This window comes from Oncorhynchus mykiss, chromosome 26, assembly GCF_057628025.1.
Source record: "Oncorhynchus mykiss isolate SJ-2025 chromosome 26, ASM5762802v1, whole genome shotgun sequence".
In the NCBI taxonomy this organism is placed as follows: domain Eukaryota; kingdom Metazoa; phylum Chordata; class Actinopteri; order Salmoniformes; family Salmonidae; genus Oncorhynchus; species Oncorhynchus mykiss.
This window is the reverse complement of record NC_143047.1, coordinates 4657701-4680273: the sequence shown is the minus strand read 5'-3', so window position 1 is coordinate 4680273 and position 22573 is coordinate 4657701. Positions and strand designations below refer to the sequence as shown.

General features: G+C 40.1%; 1 protein-coding gene across 1 annotated transcript in view; it reads right to left on the bottom strand.

The window, feature by feature from the left end:
• Positions 1-22573, bottom strand: part of LOC110506268 (ALK tyrosine kinase receptor) — a 167324-nt gene that overhangs the window by 119461 nt on the left and 25290 nt on the right. The window contains exons 4-6 of the mRNA XM_021585704.3: positions 22055-22158; positions 16429-16601; positions 14842-14936 (exon numbers count right to left, since the gene is read on the bottom strand). Of these exons, the coding sequence (XP_021441379.3) occupies positions 14842-14936; positions 16429-16601; positions 22055-22158 (372 nt within the window). The remainder of the gene's footprint in view (positions 1-14841; positions 14937-16428; positions 16602-22054; positions 22159-22573) is intronic.

Sequence of the window (22573 nt, the reverse complement as noted above, 5' to 3'; positions counted from 1 at the left end):
AGAAGTCGTCCACCCTGGACAAGCAGAACTGCATGTCAAACTCCCTGTTCTGCAGTATTACAAACAGCACGTCGGGGTACGCAAATATGGAATAGAACGCGGATAGCAGGAAGCAGAACTCGAAGCTTGTCAGGTGCATCATGTATCCATCTGCGCTGTGAATGGTGTCTTCATCAAAGTCATCGTGATGGTCCACTATCTATTCAATGAGTTCAGCTTTTTTTTCAATAATTTTGCACGCCCAATTTTTCAGTTTTTGATTTGTTAAAAAAGTTTGAAATATCCAATAAATGTCGTTCCACTTCATGATTGTGCCCCACTTGTTGTTGATTCTTCACAAAAAATACAGTTTTATATCTTTATGTTTGAAGCCTGAAATGTGGCAAAAGGTCGCAAAGTTCAAGGGGGCCGAATACTTTCGCAAGGCACTGTAAGTGTGAGGAGAAGTTCCATCGTATTGGCGCCACTCTGGGTAGTCTTCGCTGGCATATTTCATCCAGTAGTTTGACAGATCTTCAGAAAAACGCTGCTCGCCACCAATTATTTTGTTGTTGCATTCTTTTAGTTTACCAGCACCTTGCGACATCACCAGATTAAGAGTGTGCGCATATCAATGAATGAACAGAGCTTGTGGGATAGTTTCTTTCAACTTGGCTTGTACTCCGTAACACTGAGTCACAACTTTGGCCTTGCATTCACACATCTCTAAAAAGCTGATAATTCGGGCAGCAAACGCTTCTGCCCATTTATCCTCAGTTATATCCTCAAATGTCCTTTTCTTCACATCACCATCGGTAGTGTAACGCAACACATAAGACATTTGGGCTACATTGCTGATGTCTATCGTCTCGTCAACCATGATGGTTACAAAGGGGGATTTCACCAATTCTTCCTTCATGACATCTGTCATTACATTCACGACCGCGTGTATCAGGTCATTTTTGGATTTTGCTGGAAGTGCCGGTGAGCACGGTAGCTGTAACCAAATGACAGTCTAGCGTGCTGTCCTGCTCAGCCAAGAAATCCACTATTTCCAAGTAGTTTCCCTGATTAGCTGATTCTTTACCCTCATAATGTCCTCTGAATGCGAATTCTTGCTTGCCTAAAAAAACAACCGTATGAATAAGGTGTATTAGAATCTCCATTGTGCCTGACTTTATCATTGTGAGCAAGTGTCTCATTGCGCCGCTTCTCATTAATAAGAAGGTCTACTCTTGTTTCCCCAATTGTTTTTAAACTCACTGTAGCTCGCAGGTGTGAAGCTGAGTTTTGGTGTTGAAGTGCTGACTTTGTCAAACAGGCTAAGTCTTTGAAACCAGTTGTCCAATTTGAGCTATTATCGCTGCTGAAGAGTAGCTTTTTTGTCAGCTCTCAGTCGGTTATTAACCTTTCTGATCTCCCCATCCCGGATCCGGGATCGTGAATACAGACTCAAGCTCATTACCATAACGCAACGTTAACTATTCATGAAAATCGCAAATGAAATGAAATAAATATGCTAGCTCTCAAGCTTAGCCTTTTGTTAACAACACTGTCATCTCAGATTTTCAAAATATGCTTCTCAACCATTGCAAAACAAGCATTTGTGTAAAAGTAGCTAGCTAGCGTTAGCATTTCGCGTTAGCATTTAGCGTTAGCATTAGCGTTAGCATCCAGCACGCAACATTAACAAAAACATAAAAGCCTTCAAATAAAATCATTTACCTTTGAAGAACTTCTGATGTTTTCAATGAGGATACTCTCAGTTAGATAGCAGATGCTCAGTTTTTCCAAAAAGATTCCTTGTGTATTAGAAATAGCTCCGTTTTATACATCACATTTGGCTACCAAAAAAAATCCGAAAATTCAGTCCTCAAAACGCGAACTTTTTTCCAAATTAACTCCATAATATCGACTGAAAACATGGCAAACGTTGTTTAGAATCAATCATCAAGGTGTTTTTCACATATCTCTTCATTGATACATCGTTCTTGGACACATGCTTTCTCCCCTGAATCAAATGGTAAAGTAGAAGCAGCTGGCAATTGCGCACCGAATTCGACGCAGGACACCAGGCGGACACTTGGAAAATGTAGTCTCTTATGGTCAATCTTCCAATGATATGCCTACAAATACGTCACAATGCTGCTAAGACCTTGGGCGAACGACAGAAAGTGTAGGCTCATTCGTTGCGCAATCACAGCCATATAAGGAGAGAATGGAAAACAGAGCTTCAGAAATTCTGCTAATTCCTGGGTGATGCATCATCTTGGTTTCGCCTGTAGAATGAGTTCTGGGGCACTTACAGACAAAATCTTTGCAGATTCTGAAACTTCAGAGTGTTTTCTTTCCAAAACTGTCAAGAATATGCATAGTCGAGCATCTTTTCGTGACAAAATATCGCGCTTAAAACGGGAACGTTTTTTTATCCAAAAATGAAATAGCGCCCCTAGAGCTCTAACAGGTACCCCTATGGAACCCATCCAACTTGAAGGAGCTGGAGCAGTTTTGCCTTGAAGAATGGTTAAAAATCCCAGTGGCTAGATGTGCCAAGCTTATAGAGACATTTCCCAAGAGACTTGCAGCTGTAATTGCTGCAAAAGATGGCTCAACAAAGTATTGCCTTTGGGGGGGTGAATAGTATTTGTATTTAATATTCCTGCCACCAACAGAATTCTATATATACTGTATGGGGCATACAACAATCTCAGCTCTGTAGATTTTGCTGCGAAGAGACAGAATCAATAGATCATTTATTCTGGTTTTGCCACTACGTAGCTTGTTTCTGGTCAAAGGTTTAGGAATGGTTAAAAAATCACAACATGCACTTAAAATTAACCTTAAAAATAGCAGTGTTAGGTGATTTGGAAAGCCAAAGTCAGTCAATTAATAATATAATAATACTCGTAAGAAAGGTTTTCATCTTTACCTCACAATCTGTGTATACTATATGTTTAGAAAGGTAAAAATGTATGGCACATGGAAACCAAATGAGAGTGGTCTATGCTGATCGGTGGGATGGGCTGAGAGTGGCTGAGGGTTGGAATTAAAGAGCTTATGTTTGGTAATGCATTATTGGTATGTTACTGCTTTATATAAAAGTGCCATGTATGCAAAATGTGTATGTGAAATGTAAATATAAAATGTATATATAAAATGTATGTAAATGTTGTAGAAAAGCTATAAAAAAAAACAACAATAAAATACATTTAAAAAACTTTAGGGCGATAAATAAATGTGTACTTTGTTATTGAATAAACAATCATAATAATATATATAAATATATATATATGAATATATAAAAAACAAAAAAGCTCAATTCCTTATGGTAGACTGAACGTCGTAGTATATTAAACAAACAAACCTTTTCACCACACAAGAACTACAGGAAATATACATTTTTACATCAGATTGGTGGTGTTAGTATAAAAGGTCAATATCTTTGGTTTAGTACCAGTGATTTTGTCATTTGCGCCTGTCCATAGTGGGTAGCTATGATTTTCTGACAACGGTGGCAAGAAAAAATGTGGGCGCTCCTCCTATTAACGTCTCTGGCATCACATGAATTAGTGGATTTGAGGGTTACGCTATTATTCCAATGAAAGCCAACCCCTGTTGTTATTTAGAAACCAATGTGATACGATGATTGGTTGAAATTATCCAGTCAAAAAAGTGTTGTTACCTTCTTCGCATTGGCTGAGGTAATAAATGGCTACTATAGTCTCTCATTTATCAACTGGTATGCAGTATACCCAAGTACATTGAGGTGTGTCTATTAGAAAAGCGCAAACGCTACATGTCATTGCAGTTATTATCATTACTCCCACATTTATAAACCATTTACTAGTCATTAGTCAAATATTTTTGCAGCCCCTAATCTAGTGAGCGCTATATGTGCTTTATAAATACTTTAAATGTTTTGAATGACAGGTGTCATTTCTCAAAAAAAGATGGACATGCCATTCAGATATTCCAGCAGTACCTGGTAAAATAATAAATCACACAACACAGGATATTTAAGGAAATATGTACACATTTGTGAATAACTAACTTGCTAACATTTACAAATGTGTGAGTAATGATTAATAAATTGTGAGCAAACTGTTTGTAAATGCCTTAAAATTGTTTTTTAAATGCCTTATAAATGGGACATGCTCCATTGATGTTTTAACTTTTCCTGTTATCCCAAGTATAAATACAGTAAACTACACATGCTAAAAGGTAAAAAACTATATGTTTTGAGAAAAATATTGCTTTTTAGATACGACTGCTAACTTAAAGGAATAGGGCATTCAAGGAGTTGGTTTGATGGGACGTTTTGAACTCAGTGGTCTCCCCTCTTGCTTGAGGAACAATAGAGAACAAACGAGGAAAGAACCACCCTTCACATGTCATGACTTTCCTTGACCACCTATTGAGATGTGCCTTTTGTGAAGTAATTCAGGTGTTAAATGAGGTAAAAAGGAGACTGGAGTGCCACTTAAAATAAAGTGTTAACAGTAAAGGTAAACACTGTATAGTCTAAAAACAAGGTTAAAACTATCACTTTGATATCATGGATGGTCACTCCTTGTCTCCAAAGCTCTGTCTTTGAATTTGTAAGTTACATCTCTCCAGCCTCATCCCCCCGCTTTTATCCAAAACAGTGCTGGGGAGGAAACGCTAATTGTTTCAACAGCTAACGTCGCTTTAAGGAAAGTTTTACATGCAATGTGATACAGTATGTGGTTGTGGTCACTCTGGATAAGTATATGTAAATGTAATGTGTTGCTGATATTACTAGCATGATTCTCTTAAAAAGTCCATTTGTTATTACATCATTTGACAGATTAGGTTTCTGTAAATGTAATATCCTGATGCTTTGACGTGGGCCAATATGATTATAGCTCTAGCTGGTGGTGGTCTGCATATTCAAAACCCACTGCAAATTTGACTGAGGCAGAACTATGCAATCCCAGCTCCAGGGTGGAGAAATCTCACTAATAGCTCATTCCCCCGACCCAGTAATCCTCAAATAAATATGATCTCCAAACATTTGACTACTTCGGAGCCAAAATGCAAATAAATATGAAGTGTTTATTTGTAAATAGTTAGTACATAATGGGCTGTGTATTATGTTTGCTGGGAATGCAAACCAAGATGCTCCAACTATAACTCTTAATTCTAATAAACATAGGCATTGACGGTCCATAAGGACGGCATAGTAGTACTTTACAACACCCAAACAACTACGATATAATAGAGATTAGATCAATCTATTTTTCATCCAGTCTTAGAGCACTAACAAGACCCGCAGAATCAAAACTCTTAGCATGTAAAGCATGATGTAGAGATGTGGTGTTGTAGACAATAGAGGCTTGGGACATTGGTATTCCACTGCAGCCTGGCCGGGACTCAGTGTTCTTACTCTGGAGCACTGCAGAGCTGCAGGTCAGGACCATGGCCAGTCAGGAGCTTTTAGAGTTAGAGCTAGCAGGCCTGTCAACCTGGCCTAAACCCACCAGAGATTGCTTGGGCAAATCTTGTTACCACCCTTTACGCATTACTTTGTTGAAGCACCTTTAGCAGCAATTACAACCTCAAGTCTTCTTGGGTATGACGCTACAAGCTTGGTGCACCTGTATTTGGGGACCTTTATATAGACAGGTGTGTGCCTTTCTAAATAATATCCAATCAATTCAATGTACCACAGGTGGACTCCAATCAAGTTGTAGAGCCATCTCAGGGATGATCAATGAAAACAGGATGCACCTGTGCTCAATTTCAAGTCTCATATCAAAGGGTCTGAATACTTTTGTAAATAAGGTATTTCTGTACTTTTTTAAAAACATTTCTAAAAACCTGTTTTTGCTTTTCATTATGTTTGTATTGTGTGTAGATTGATGAAAAAAAGTGATTTTATACCTTTTAGAATAAGGCTATAAACTAACCAAATGTAGAAAAGGCCAAGGGGTCTTTCCGAATGCACTGTATGTGCTTATTCAGTACACATGGGAGGCAGGGCGGTAGCCACCCACTGGGCAAAAACTGATTCACTGTTGTTTCCACGCCCTTTCAATCAAAAAAAAATGTATGTGATGATATTGAATTAATGTGGAAAACTGATTGGATTTGTAAAATGTCAAAGTAAGGGCACTTCGTCCCTTTTATCACCAAACTTTTAACCTACAGTACCAGACAAAAGTCCTACTAATTCAAGGGCTTTCTTAATATTTACTACATTGTCGAATAATGGTGAAGACATCATCACTATGAAATAACACCTATGGAATCATGTAGTACATGTAGTAAATAAAAACATTTTAAACAAATCAAAATATATTTTAGATTTTAGATTCTTCAAAGTAGCAAACCCTTTGCCTTGATGACAGCTTTGCACACTCTTGGCATTCTCTCAACCAGCTTCATGAGGTAGTCACTTGGAATGCATTTCAACAGGTGTGCTTTGTTAAAAGTTATTTTGTGGAATTTCTTTCCTTTTTAATGCATTTGAGCCAATCAGTTGTGTTTTTACAAAGTAGCCCTATTTAGTAAAAGACCAAGTCCATATTATGGCAAGAACAGCTCAAATAAAAAAGAGAAACAAAAGTCCATCATTACTTTAAGACATGAAGGTCAGTTAATCTGGAAAATCCCAAGAAATGTGAAAGTTTCTTCAAGTGCAGTCGGGAAAACCATCAAGCGGTGAAATTGGCTCTCATGAGGACCGCCACAGGAAAGGAAGACCCAGAGTTACCTCTGCTGCAGAGGATAAGTTCATTAGAGTTGCCAGCCTCAGAAATTGCAGCCCAAATAAATGCTTCACAGAGTTCAAGTAACAGACACATCGCAACATCAACTGTTCAGAGGAGACTGTGTGAATCAGGCCTTCATGGGCGTATTGCTGCAAAGAAACCACCACTAAAGGACAAGAATAATAAGAAGAGACTTGGGCCAAGAAACACGAGCAATGGACATTAGACCAGTGGAAATGTGTCACTTGGTCAGATGGTTGGTTCCAACCGCAATATCTTTGTGAGACGCAGAGTAGGTGAACAGATGATCTCTGCATGTGTGGCTCCCAGGAGGTGGCATGATGGTGTGGGAGTGTTTTGCGGTGACAATGTCTGTGATTCAGTTAGAATTCAAGGCACACTTAACCAGCATGGCTACCAAAGCAGTTTGCAGCGATATCCATCCCACCTGGTTTGGGCTTAGTGGGACTATCATTTTGTTTTTCAACAGGACAATGACCCAACACACCTCCAGGCTGTGTAAGGGCTATTTGACCAAGAAGGAGAGCGATGGAGTGCTGCATCAGATGACCTGGCTTCCACAATCACCCAACCTCAACCCAAATGAGATGGTTTGGGATGAGTTGGACCGCAGAAGGAAGGAAAAGCAGCCAACAAGTGCCCAGCACATGTGGGAGCTCCTTCAAGACGGTTGGAAAATAATTCCAGGTGAAGCTGGTTGAGATAATTCCAAGAGAGTCTAAAGCTGTCATCAAGGGTGGCTATTTTTAAGAATATCAAATATATTTAACACTTTTTTGGAGTGCGGGGGTATTTGGTATTTTATTAGGATCCCCATTAGCTGTTGAAAAAGCAGCAGCTACTCTTCCTGGAGTCCACACAAAACATGAAACATGATATAGAATAACATAATACAGAAGTACAGCTCACTACATACATAAAAAAGGCACATGTAGCCTACATATCAATACATACACACAAACTATCTAGATCAAATGGGGGGGGGGGGGGGTTCAATCCAAAAAAATGTTCAAGTTAAAGCTACTGCATTTCTATACAATTTAAAAACTCTAAAATGCTATTTGGAGAACAGCAAAAAAAAAGCTAAAAATTACCCCAGCCGTTATCTCATTGGTTGCTGTAGCTTCATTCACCTCAGTCGGTCTACAAACACATAGCTTATTAGCTATACAATTATCCGCAACACATTTACTAACAGCACCGGGATTAAAAACTATAATTTAATATGCACAGGGGTCTTTAGCAGAACAAGTATTTCATTAACAACAGGTAAACAAATACGTTTGCTTTAGATAACTTTTTGTGTGCAGTTTTACAGCAGATTTCCTGAAAATATACACCTTGTGCCATTATTTATGTTATGTTAATATTTGGGGCGGCAGGTGGTGGTTAGAACATTGGGCCAGTAACTGTAAGGTTACTAGATTGAATCCATGAGCTGAAAAGGTAAGAATCTGTTGTTCTGCCCCTGAACAAGGCAGTTAACCCACTGTTCCTAAGCCTTCATTGTAAATTAGAATTTGCTCTTAACGCTTTCCTCAATGCCAAGAGCCATTCAGCTTTACCAATTTGTATAAGCATGCCTTTATAATGCACTATTATCAGGCTTATAAGTCTATGTAGAACGTTTTCAATTGAATCAAAATGGCTGATCATACATGGGTTAAATAAATGCATTATAATGCACAGCAACGCCTATGGATAGGGTGTGTGTAAGGGAATGCCACATGGGAAGGGGACGTCAAATTATGTTTCCTTAGAATTCCTTGCACACCCTTGATAAAGCATTAGACCTGTCTGTGTTGAGTAATGTTTTAAGTATACAATGATTATATCTCAGTTTATGTGGGATTGTCTCAAGTGGATGGTCTGCACCATGACTAATGCACCTCTTAAAATGACAGATTGGCCATTTGCAGAAATCTGCTTTTTTCTATTGCCTTTGGCCAGGAGCAGCCAATTGTTCCCAACCAAATGCAATCCTTGGCACTCTCCAATCCTAGGGAGGGACATTGCGCTGATGATCCAGTCATGTGTGCCAGGCCTAGAAAAACAGTGGAAGCCACATTCCCAGTGACATTAGTTTTGGAGTCGCTACGGTGACCTACAGTGGATACTCTGCATAATGTGCATGCGGTAGCCTATGTTTTCCTACTCCAACATATTATGGGTTGCATCACAATGTGAGAAAGATCCAGATAGCTAATGCTGATCGTGCAGACTGATCGAATTTGATCAGATCAAGTCAAATTTTATTAGTCACATACGCAGTATACAACAGGTTTACAGTGAAATAATGACGTATGAGCCCCTAACCAACAATGCAGTTAAAAAATTACGGATAAGAATAAGAAATACAAGTAACTAATTAAAGAACAGCAGTAAAATAACAATAGTGAGACTATATACAGGGGGCTACAGAGTCCGGTACAGAGTCAATGTACCGGTACAGAGTCATTGTGCTAAGGCACCGGTTAGTTGAGGTAATATATGCATGTAGGTAGAGTTATTAAGTGACTGTGCATAGATGATAACAACAGAGTAGCAGCGGTGTAAAAAGGGGGGGGGGGCAATGCAAATAGTCTGGATAGCCATTTGATTAGATGTTCAGGAGTCTTATGGCTTGGGGGTAGAAGCTGTTTAGAAGCCTCTTGGACCTAGACTTGGTGCTCCGGTATTGCTTGCCGTGTAGTAGCAGAGAGACCAGTCTATGACTAGGGTGGCTGGAGTCTGGCAATTTTTAGGGCCTTCCTCTGGCACTGCCTGATGTAGAGGTCCTGGATGGCAGGAAGCTTGGCCCCAGTGATGTACTCGGCCATTCGCACTACCCTCTGTACTGTCGTGCCTTGCTGTCAGAGGCCGAGCAGTTGCCATACCAGGCAATGATGCAACCATGCTCTCGTTGGTGTAGCTGTAGAATCTTTTGAGAATCTGAGGACCCATTCCAAAACCTTTCAGTCTCCTGAGGGTGAATAGGCTTAGTCGTGCCCTCTTCACGACTGTCTTGGTGTGCTTGGTCCATGTTAGTTTGTTGGTGATATGAACACCAAGGAACTTGAAGCTCTCAACCTGCTCACTACAGCACCGTCGATGAGAATGGGGGCGTGCTCTTTTTCCTGTAGTTCACAATCATCTCCTTTGTCTTGTTCACATTGAGGGAGAGATTGTTATCCTGGCACCACATGGCCAGGTCTCTGACCTCCTCCCTGTAGGATGTCTCGTCGTTGTCGGTGATCAGGCTGTGTGTCATCAACAAACTTATTGATGGTGTTGGAGTCGTGCCTGGCCGTGCAGTCATGAGTGAACAGGGAGTTCAGGAAGGGACTGAGCACGCACCCCTGAGGGGCACCTGTGTTTAGGATCAGCATGGCAGATGTGTTGGCACTATGGTGTTGAACGCTGAGCTGTAGTCATTGAATAGCATTCTCACATAGGTGTTCCTTTTGTCCAGGTGGGAAAGGGCATTGTGGAGTGCAATAGAGATTGCATCATCTTTGGATCTGTTGTGGTGGTATGCAAATTGGAGTGGGTCTAGGGTTTCTGGGATAATGGTGATGTTGTGAGCCATGAACAGCCTTTCAAAGCACTTCATGGCTACAGACGTGAGTGCTATGGGTCTGTAGTAATTTAGGCAGGTTACCTTAGTGTTCTTGGGCACAGGGACTATGGTGGTCTGCTTAAAACATGTTGGTATTATAGACTCGGACAGGGAAAGGTTGAAAATGTCAGTGAAAACTTAATATCCTTGCGAAAGTATTCGGCCCCCTTGAACTTTGTGAACTTTTGCCACATTTCAGGCTTCAAACATAAAGATATAAAACTGTATTTTTTTGTGAAGAATCAACAACAAGTGGGACACAATCATGAAGTGGAACGACAATTATTCGGATATTTCAAACTTTTTTTTGTCGGCCCAAACCATGATGCTGCCACCACCATGTTTGACAGTGGGGATGGTGTGTTCAGCTGTGTTGCTTTTACGCCAAACATAACGTTTTGCATTGTTGCCAAAAAGTTCAATTTTGGTTTCATCTGACCAGAACACCTTCTTCTCCTTCTTCTGTTTGGTGTGTATCCCAGGTGGCTTGTGGCAAACTTTAAACGACACTTTTTATGGATATCTTTAAGAAATGGCTTTCTTCTTGCCACTCTTCCATAAAGGCCAGATTTGTGCAATATACGACTGATTGTTGTCCTATGGACAGTCTCCCACCTCAGCTGTAGATCTCTGCAGTTCATCCAGAGTGATCATGGGCCTCTTGGCTGCATCTCTGATCAGTCTTCTCCTTGTATGAGCTGAAAGTTTAGAGGGACGGCCAGGTCTTGGTAGATTTGCAGTGGTCTGATACTCCTTCCATTTCAATATTATTGCTTGCACAGTGCTCCTTGGGATGTTTAAAGCTTGGTAAATCTTTTTGTATCCAAATCCGGCTTTAAACTTCTTCACAACAGTATCTCGGACCTGCCTGGTGTGTTCCTTGTTCTTCATGATGCTCTCTGCACTTTTAACGGACCTCTGAGACTATCACAGTGCAGGTGCATTTATACGGAGACTTGATTACACACAGGTGGATTGTATTTATCATCATTAGTCATTTAGGTCAACATTGGATCATTCAGAGATCCTCACTGAACTTCTGGAGAGAGTTTGCTGCACTGAAAGTAAAGGGGCTGAATAATTTTGCACGCCCAATTTTTCAGTTTTTGATTTGTTAAAAAAGTTTGAAATATCCAATAAATGTCGTTCCACTTCATGATTGTGTCAGTTCATGACAGTTTTATATCTTTATGTTTGAAGCCTGAAATGTGGCAAAAGGTTGCAAAGTTCAAGGGGGCCGAATACTTTCGCAAGGCACTGTATATACAGGATTCATTTATGCAACATATACTAAGAATGATATGTACAGCAGTAGATATATTAGAGGGAGCCAGCTATGTCAAGAACACAGAATATAAATAAATATGCAGTGTGTATAAACAGTATAACAACTACAGTATGTAAATACACGGTACAAAACCCCATTGCAAAATGGATAGAAGTGCAGAAAAGTAGCTTCCGGACCGGAGTCCGGAATATAAATATACTGTGTATGTATGTGAATGGTGTATAGACAGTATGTGAGCAGAAAAGGAGTGTACAGCAGTAGTTATAAAAGGATGAGCCATGACTAGAATAAAGTATATACATAAAAAGTGGGACATATGAGGTAGTGTGGATATAGGATGATTGCAATGGTACTGAGGCCAATTTCTACACCTATTTTAATACTACATGAATAACATAGTAATAACACTGAACTACACAATCACCCCATTCCTGTTTCAATTTGAATTCATATCCTCATCAGAGCCAGACCTCGATTCATAATTTACTTTCTGCCTACCTGACTGAGCAGGCAGATGAAGCAGTGAAATCAACTGTACTTTAGGAGAAGATTTCAGATTTCCGAAGATTTCCGCCCCGCAGAACCTCATTTTGTCTCCTTCGGTAAATTGTATTTTTTTAATTTTTTTTATTTCACCTTTATTTAACCAGGTAGGCCAGTTGAGAACAAGTTCTCATTTACAACTGCGACCTGGCCAAGATAAAGCAAAGCAGATGGGTTTAGTCATTTAAATCACACCCGTTTTTCCTTAATGACTCACTGTCCGTCTTCGAAGCGGCATCAGTGGCAGCTTGCTATTCTGGGCACAGTTAGAGCAGTTACTTGAGAGAGTTAGGGAAAGACAGAGGGATATAGAGCATGTCTTTCTCTCTTTTCTTTTCTCCAAATGTGAGACGCAAGTGTCATGACGCTGTTGTTTCTCCACTGATATAACATCCCAATCTTCATTATGGATAAAGCGGGAAAGGCTAGACAAGTTTTGACCTTTAATATGTATGAGAATATGTGGACACTTAAGCTCCCGGACTTCACCCATATCGTGGACAGTGATAGATTGTCTATACTGATACTTAACCAGAACATAACAATCGTTAAAGTATGAACATAGCAGGAGAAAATCCTTCTCCGATATCAAGGCATATACAGACAAATTATTTGTGCATGAATGATTGTATATTTGGTAAACATCTAGAAGAATTCATACACTGCAGCAAAAAAAAAAAAAAAATGTACGGGCCAAAAATGTAGATATTTTAACATGTAATTGAAGCTTACAGCCATTATTTCTCATTTCTCTGTAACGGCTGTCCTCTTCGTCTGATGAGGAATATGAAGGATCGGACCAAAACGCAGCGTGGTAAGTGTTCATGTTGTAAATTTAATCAAAACTGAACACTCAGCAAAATAACAACGAGGAATAATGAGAACGAAACAGTTCTGTCAGGTGATACACACAAAACAGAAAACAACAACCCACAACTCATAGTGGGAAAACAGGCTGCCTAAGTATGGTCCTCAATCAGAGACAACGATTGACAGCTGCCTGTTTGGGAACCAAACCAGGCCAAACACATAAAAATACAACACAGAACAAAACATAGTATGCCCACCCCAACTCACGCCCTGACGAAACGAAAAGAGAGACATAAAAAGGAACTAAGGTCAGGACGTGACATTCTCACTATAATTGTGACAGATTGTCAATGTAAATTATAATCTGTTCTTAATTGACTTAAATAAATTGTTAAATTGTCTTCTGCTAAACTCTGTTTACAGATGCCGTATTTATACTGAACAAAATATAAACACAACATGTAAAGTGTTATTCCCAGGTTTCATTAACTGAAATAAAAGATCCCAGAAATGTTAGATGCACATAAAAGCTTATTTCTCTCAAATTTTGTGCACAAATTTGTTTACATGCCTTTTAGTGAGCATTTCTCCTTTGCCAAGATAATCCATCCACCTGAAAGGTGTGGCGTGTCAAGAAGCTGATTAAACATTATAATCATTACATGGGGTGGCAGGTAGCCTAGTGGTTAGAGCATTGGACTTGTAACTGAAAGGTAGTTAGAGCGTTGGATTTGTAACCGAAAGGTGGCTAGAGCATTGGACTTGTAACCGAAAGGTTGCAAGATCAAATCCCCAAGCTGTTAAAATAAAAATTTGTTGTTCTGCCCCTGAACAAGGCAGTTAACCCACTGCTCCTAGGCTGTCATTGAAAATTAGAATTTGCTCTTAACTGACTTACCTAGTATAAAAAATGGTTAATCTTGTGCTGGGGACAATAAAAGGACAATCTATATTGTGCAGTTTTGTCACATAACACAATGCCACAGATGTCTCAAGTTTTAAGTGAGCGTGTAATTGGCATGCTGACTGCAGGAATTTCCCCCAGAGCTGTTGCCAAATAATTTAATGTTAATTTCTCTACCATAAGCCACCTCCAGCGTTGTTTTAGAGAATTTGACAGTACGTCCAACCGGCCTCACAACCAGCAGACCACATGTAACCATGCAAGCCCACGACCTCCACATTCGGCTTCTTCACCTGTGGGATTGTCTGAGATCAGTCACGCGGACAGGAGTATTTCTGTCGAATAAAGCCCTTTAATGGGGAAAAACTAATTTAATTGGCTGGACCTGGCTCCCAAGTGGGTGGGCCTATGCCCTCCAATGCCCACCCAGGGCTGCACCCCTACCTAGTCATTTGAACTCCATAGATTAGGGCCTAATTTATTTAAATTGACTGATTTCCTTATATGAACTAATTATATGAACTAATGAACTCAGTAAAATTGTTTGAAATTATTGCATGTTGCATTTACATTTTTGTTCAGTATAGTTTCCAGTTTGTCACAGCAGTAAAATAATCCTACAGCAATAGGAAATGTGAATTAAAATGTGAATTATAATTAATGGCATTTTTTTGCAGGGGTTGATACATGTCTCGTTAGGGCAAATCAAGTTTGACATTTTATAGTGGAAATTCTAAACTCTAGAAGCCTTTTTAAACCTTCAATACACTAAAAGCGTGCATTTACTGCTGTGCAGGATACGGCATCTGTAAGCGGATATTGTGGGTAAGTTTAGGAGATATGAATGTATTACTTGTTATGTGTAGATTGGGTCAAAAGCCCTTGTTTTGTCTGTCATAAAAAAATAAAGGCTTAAGTCAAATAACAAATTATGTGTGCTGTAGAACATCAATGAAATACTCACAGGCCAGGAAGCAGTCCATACTGAAGGAGATGTTATCCAGACAAATGGCTGATCCTGGACCTGGTCCATTGTCAGCGCTGAACTGGAGCCAGAACCTGAGGAGAAACAAAATCTGATCTTTGAACAGTAGAGACAATATGGATTTAGAACACAACATCAATGACCACAAGCTGCATCACTCAAGTCCTTGCGATGAGGGGAAGATGAAGTATATCTACTTGGTGATAAACTTAAGTGTATCATTCAAGACTAGGATTAAAAAAACGGCTAGATTCAATCCATAACGCTTAAATTCAGCGTTGTAGCACGATTGACATTTAATGGCAGTTGTTCCGCGGTAAAATCTGCATATGCTGGTTCAAATGGAAATTACGTTTAAATTTCAAGCGTGGTACTCAAGTATTCTACTAGCACAAATACATACTTCAAAAACAACATTGTTGATTGCAACCTGAATAATGAGTTTTACGCCAGTACTCCAGTAGAACATGTCATAATGGTCTTCTATTAGAAACTGCAAATAGATAGAACACAGATGGATGACCACAAAGACCACCATTTACATTACTGTGACCCTGTACTGAATGTACAAATCTACTACACTGACCTATTTTCCCAAGCATGTGCGCCACACAGAGTTGGTAGAATAACCAATACAAATTTTAAAAATTGAGTTTGTGACTTTCACCTACTGCTCTTTTCTCTTCCATTTGCAGAACACAGAGGAGAGAGAATATGAATGACAGACTACTGTTGTGAGCCAAATCTGAAGACATTCACATACTTCCTTGTCTTTTGTTACGGACCAAAATCCTATCAAAAATAATTTGCTTGCGAAAAAATCCACTTGAGTTCATAAGGTGCAAGGACATGCCTTTTAATTAAGAACGTGAGCAGAACAAACTCCATAAAACCGGAAATAGAAACTGAATCAATATCTGAAGAACAGGATTAGCTTGGCTCCAACGATAAAGAGAGCCCAATCAAGCACGCCGAGATGAAACAAGTCATCCAACCTTTTTCCTTCTTTTTCTTTAATTTTTAATATCAGGTCCTCATACTGAAGAATTAAAAAAATCAAGTGCTAATTGTAGGAAAAGGCGGATGAATGGAGGCCTCTGTATCGATTTTTACTACCCTGTTTTAAAAATACAGGGTGATACAGTGAGCGATAAGGAGAATAGGGTACTCGCCGCAGGCCCATCGTATAAGGCAAGTAAACCCATTGGGACCCATGATGAAAGGGAGGCTTATCTTAAAATGTAATGTAAATACTTAAATTCGGAAGGATGAACTGAAGAAAAAAGCTACAGTATGCATTACTGTGTCTTTGGACCTGAAAGGCAAAATGTATTTTCTTTCATCCTAAAAGAACACACAATGCATCGTTGTGGTTTGCTGGTTCTTTTGTGCTTTGACGTGATGCATGTTTCAAATGTAGTATGATCCTATGATCTCACAATCTAATGAAGCAGTGCCCCATTTTGACCGTGTTACATATTCATACACTGCACTCTGTTTTTCCAAAGGCCGTGATTGGCAAAATCACTTGTCAGTCTGTCAATGGAGCAACTTGATTCGCCTTACCAGTCAACAAGTCCGTAGAGAGGAAGCATAATGAGTCTCCAGCCTCTCTCGGTCTTGGGCTCGCTGGCAGAGTGCCACAGTCTGCGCTGCTCCTTAGGTCCTGTGCTGTTCTCCACCAGCCACAAAGATAGCGCCCATCTCTGGCCACCTCCGGAACACATCCAGAACCGTACCTGTTGGGGAAATCACATTATATTATGAGTCAGAATAGGAATTGCATAGGACTTGACTGAGACCCACATTGACATCTCAAATTATCAGGTTGCGATGTTATACTGTCATAATTACTAGTTTAGAAGTAGTGTACGCACATCCAGTTACTTGTTCCCACAGTGTTATTAAGTGCAATATTTTGACCGGAAAGTTTTTACTCCAGCCAGACCTTCATGGAAGACATTTGGGTCTAAACACTGCACTTGATAAAACTGTAGAGGCAGTCTGAGGGTATCTTTCTTTAAATGGAAGTTGTAGTTACACCTACAGATTCATAAATTGTCTCAGCTGTACACCAGGCCGTATTAATTTCCCTATTCCATATTGCTCATATTTTTCTCAATCTAATGGAACAACAATACTCCCGTCTAAATGCTATATTTGTGTCTCTCCAATATGCAGAGCTGACTATGGTTTCCCTCTAATCAACATTTAAACTATAATTTCTATGTGTAGTGCAAGGTCTTCTATCACAGCGTACTCCCTCACTTAATTGTCATTGATCCAGATTTCACCTTTACAAAACTGTGAGAAGTTCCCTGACATCAAGATTATAGAAGTCAAACCGTGTTTGCCCGGCATTACTTGAAGATGGACATGATCTGCTACTAATGCCCAAGCCAATCTACTCTTGAGATTGGGTGCTGCAGCAGACAAAGCAGACAGGCAGGCAGGAGGGGACATTGGAAAGCTCAGGGTCGTGTAAAGAGAGATTGAGGTGCTAATCTGGAATCACTGCTAATCTTTAGTCCAGTGCCAAGGAACTGCTGACTTCGGCTAGCTAGAATGTAGCTTTAGGCACTGTTATAGGACTGAACTTTACTTCAGACATAACTCAGTAGCTGTCGCTCAGGGGCCCACTTTATGTCCCCCTCTATCCTCTCTTTCACTTTCTTTTTTCCCTTCTTCCATTTTCTGTCTCCCATAGATTCTCTCCTTGTGCATCCTATGTCTGTGACGATACCCGTATCGCCAAACATTTTCCATGGGAAAATGAAAACATGGTGTGGGCCAAACTCTTTGGTCTTTAAATAACCTGTTGTATGTAAGATACTGATGCTTGTATAAGTATTCACCCACCTTGGCATTTTTCCTATTTTGTTTCCTTACAACCTGGAATTAAAATGTATTTTGGGGGGGGGTTGTATCATTTGATTTACACAACATGCCTACCACATTGAAGATACAAAATATTTTTTATTGTGAAACAAACAAGAAATAAGAAAAAAAACTTGAAAACTTGAACGGTCATAACTATTCACCCCCTCCAAAGGTAATACTTTGTAGAGCCACCAATTGCAGCAATTACAGCTGCAAGTCTCTTGGGGTGTCTCTATAAGCTTGGCACATCTAGCCACTGGGATTTTTGCCCATTCTTCAAGGCAAAACTGCTCCAGCGCCTTCAAGATGGATAGGTTCTGCTGGTGTACAGATATCTTTAAGTCGTATCACAGATTTTCAATTGGATTGAAGTCTGGGCATTGGCTAGGCCATTCCAAGACATTTGATTGTTTCCCCTTAAACCACTCAAGTGTTGCTTTAGCAGTATGATTAGGGTCATTGTCCTGCTGGAAGGTGAACCTCCGTGCCAGTCTCAAATCTCTGGAAGGCTGAAACAGGTTTCCTTCAAGAATTTCCCTGTATTTAGCGCCATCCATCAATCCTTCAATTCTGACCAGTTTTCCAGTCTCTGCCGATGAAAAACATCCCCACAGCATGATGCTGCCACCACGCATCACTGTGGGGATGTTGTTCTTGGGGAGATGAGAGGTGTTGGGTTTGCGCCAGACATAGCGTTTTCTTTGATGGCAAAAAAGCTTCTTCCATATGTTTGAAGAGTCTCCCATATGCATTTTGGCGAACACCAAACGTATCAGCTTGCTTTTTTTCTGGCCACTCTTCCGTAGCCCAGCTCTATGGAGTGTATGGCTTAAAGAGGTCCTATGGACAGATATTCCAATTTCCACTGTGGAGCTTTGCAGCTCTTTCGGGGTTATCTTTGTTCTCTTTGTTGCCTCACTGATTAATGCCCTCCTTGCCTGGTCCGTGAGTTTTGGTGGGTGGCCCTCTGTTGGCAGGTTTGTTGTGGTGCAATATTCTTTACATTTTTTAAATAATGGATTCAAATGGTGCTCTGCGGGATGTCAAAGTTTCGGATATTTTTTTATAACCCAACCCTGATCTGTACTTCTCCTCAACTTTGTCTCTGACCTGTTTGGAGAGCTCCTTGGTCTTCATAGTTCCGCTTACTTGGTGGTGCCCCTTGCTAAGTGGTGTTGCAGACTCTGGGGCCTTTCAGAACAGGCGTACAGTGGGGCAAAAAAGTATTTAGTCAGCCACCAAAAGACACCTGTCCACAACCTCAAACAGTCACAATCCAAACTCCAATATGGCCAAGACCAAAGAGCTGTCAAAGGACACCAGAAACAAAATTGTAGACCTGCACCAGGCTGGGAAGACTGAATCTTCAATAGGTAAGCAGCTTGGTTTGAAGAAATCAACTGTGGGAGCAATAACCTGGGGCACCACGGAAAAGCAGCATTTGGAATTTTGGAAGAAAAGCATGCCCAAATTAAACTGGCTTCTACTCAGGCCCAGAAGATAGGATATGCATATTATTAGTAGATTTGGATAGAAAACACTCTAAAGTCCAAAAACCCGAGAAAAAGGCAAAAACCTGAGAAAAATCCATTCAGGAAGTGGGATTTTTATATTCATTGCCATTACAATATCCATTGACTTAGGAGTCAAATTGCAGTTCCTATGCCTTCCACCAGATATCAACAGTCTTTAGAAATTGTTTAAGGCTTGTATTCTGAAAAATGAAGGGGTAAGAGCAGTCTGAAAGAGTGGACCCTGCCGTGTCAGAGCTTTTTCATGCGCACGGCCAAAGAGAGTGCCTTTCTTGTTTACCTTTTATATTGACAACGTTATTGTCTGGTTTAAATATTATTGATTATTTAGGCTAAAAACAACCTGAGGATTGAATATCAACATCGTTTGACATGTTTCTATGAACTTTACGGATACAATTTGGATTTTTTTTCCTGCCTGTTGTGACTGCGTTTGAGCCTGTGGATTACTGAAGAAAACGTGCGAACAAAACAGAGGTTTTTTGGATATAAGAGACTTTATCGAACATTGAATAAATGAATGTCTTCTGAGTGCAAACATATGAAGATCATCAAAGGTAAGTGAATCATTTTCTCTATTTCTGGCTGGTTACTGTTTGTAATGATTTGTCTGCTGGGCTATGTTCTCAAATAATTGTAAGGTATGCTTTCGCCGTAAAAACATTTTTGAAATCTGACACCGTGGTTGGATTCAAAAGAAGTTCATCTTTAAACCTATGTTTAATAGTTGTATCTTTTCTGAATTTTTATAATGAGTATTTCTGTATTTAAATTTGGCGCTCTGCAATCTCACTGGATGTTGGCCAGGTGGGACGCTAGCGTCCCACATACCCTAGAGAGGTTAAAGAGTTCCGTCTTTCGAATTTACTCTTAGAGATTTAAAGAACTCTTACATTTCAGTCATCAATCAGTCATTAATTATTATTTTCCTTCTATCAGTCTCATCTGAATGTCAAAAGTCTTGGTTATCTTGCATGAACCCTAGTTTCCATAATGAATCAGCAATATACACATTGGCTTAATTATTTATTTACTCACTAATCACAGAAATACATAACAAACAGTAGATATTAGTTACTAACAATGATAGAAAGGTCCCTAGTGGGCGAAGCCGATATGACAGCTTGGTAGACAAAATGTCTTCTCTCTTGGAATCCTCGGTCGTCCTGTAGGGTTCATCAGAGTGTCTGGTTCACTTTCCCAGAAGTCACGATGTCTTTCTTGGTTGTAGGTAGTTAGAAATTAGAAATTAGAAATTCAACCATTTGCAAACTTAGCATACACCGGGGTTTGCGTGGTCTGGGTTGAATTCCGTCACAAATGGGTTTTTATACAGTTCAGAGAAAAGGGCAGTTCCATGACGCCGACATAATGTCTAGTTAATCTTTATATGAAAATCCATACTCTCATTTAGAAGGTTAACATCACATTACACCTTTTCACAAATAGTTTCATGTTTAATCACATACTTTTCAGAGTATTTAGATGTAAACTGACATCTGGGAAATGTACACTTTAAGAGACACCGTTATGTGTTTCCTGTCCTTCATGAGATCACCAAATGAAACACACTTGTCATAACTGCCCCTTAAGTGTCCACAGACCATTCCCACCTTCTCAAAGTAGAAATATTATTTAATTCTCACATTTTGAGGAATAAGAGTTTGGCCAAAAGAGGTGCTTTGTTCTCTTAGACTCTCTCAATACTGCATGGCAGTTTCTACCAGGTATGTATGACCTGTGGTAAAGTTACACAAAGTGAAAGGGCTAAGTGAAGTTAAAAAATTGATGCTGTCCTAACAAAAACACCTTACTAACCTCTAAATACAATATTAGCCAACTTGCCAGACAGACACCTATCAAGAGGCAGACTTTTAAAACCATAGCCATGGACTCACCCTGTCTCGACCTGACTGACAACCTCGCTGACCAATAATGCATTTGAAATTCTCCATGATATTTTTTTGTCATCAGATTGACAGGCACGGTCTCTTATGTTTATAGATTGGGTTGACCTCGTGTCTGGAAATCCTATCCCTGGGAAATATCACCGACTTCTTATCTTGCTAAACCACCACTATCAGGGTTGGGATCAAACTTCTGTCAATTCAGGAAATACATTTTAAATTAATAAGTGAATAAATGTCCACTGCAGCTCTTACCAGGTCAGTGTAAATGTGTGCGTGTGTGTGTGCGCGCGCGTCTGTCTGTCTGTGTTTTTAGGCAACTAGTTATATGAAAACAAAGTGCTCCAATGCATTCAACTAGGACTTTTCAATATCTAAAAATGTATGTTTAGTCATTCAGCAATACTGCCATTATCAATAACTTAGTATTTCAAACCAGTTTCAACAGAAACACAACTGTATTTTTCTTCACAGTGTGCCTGTTTGCTTCCAGATACTCCTCTCTTACATAATTTCTGTCCATTCATTCATGTTTTTGTTTGTTCTCTATGTGCTAATACACACTTAGTCTCTGTCCCAAATTACACCCTATTCCCTACATAGGGCTCTGGTCTAAATAAGTGCACTGTAAAGGAAATAAGGTGCCATTTGGGATACAGATGGTGTGTAAGTCTGTTTGCTTAGACTTAAAAGACCACATCTGCACACAACAGGAAGGCTTTGTGTGTGTGTATGTGTGTGTCTTTCTTTCTTTCTTTCTTTCTGACTGTCTGTGAGTGTCTGCAGTGTATCTATCTGTGTGTGTGTGTGTGTGTGTGTGTGCGTGTGTGCGTGTGTGTGTGTGTAGGAGAAAGAACACTCCTTTGCTCTCACCTCACATGGAGAGTTCCGTAGGGGAGGAGGGAAGAGAGGGCTCCTGAGCAATGCGGACCCCTGCTGACCCTTGGACTGTCCTCCATCCACACTGAACATGGCACCTGGAAGACACACATCACACAAATAAATAACGATAGAAGATTGTACAAGCTTCTATGAAACATGTTGGGCACATTTTTTATTTTTTTATTTTTTTCATTTTTACTTTAAACCCCGTTTCTTCCCAATTGGTTACAGTCTTGTCCCATTGCTGCAACTCCCCAACGAACTTCGGAAAGGCGAACATCGAGAGCCAAGGATCTTACGAAATACGACCCTGCCAAGCTACACTGCTTCTTGACACACTGCTTGCTTAACCCGGAAGCCAGCAACACCAATGTGTCAGCTTGCAGGCGCCCGGCCTGCTACAAAGAGTTGCTAGAGCGCGATGGGACAAGGAAATCCCGGCCGGCCAAAACCTCCCCTAACCTGGACAACGCTGGGCCAATTGTGTGCAACCTCATGAGTCTCCCGGTC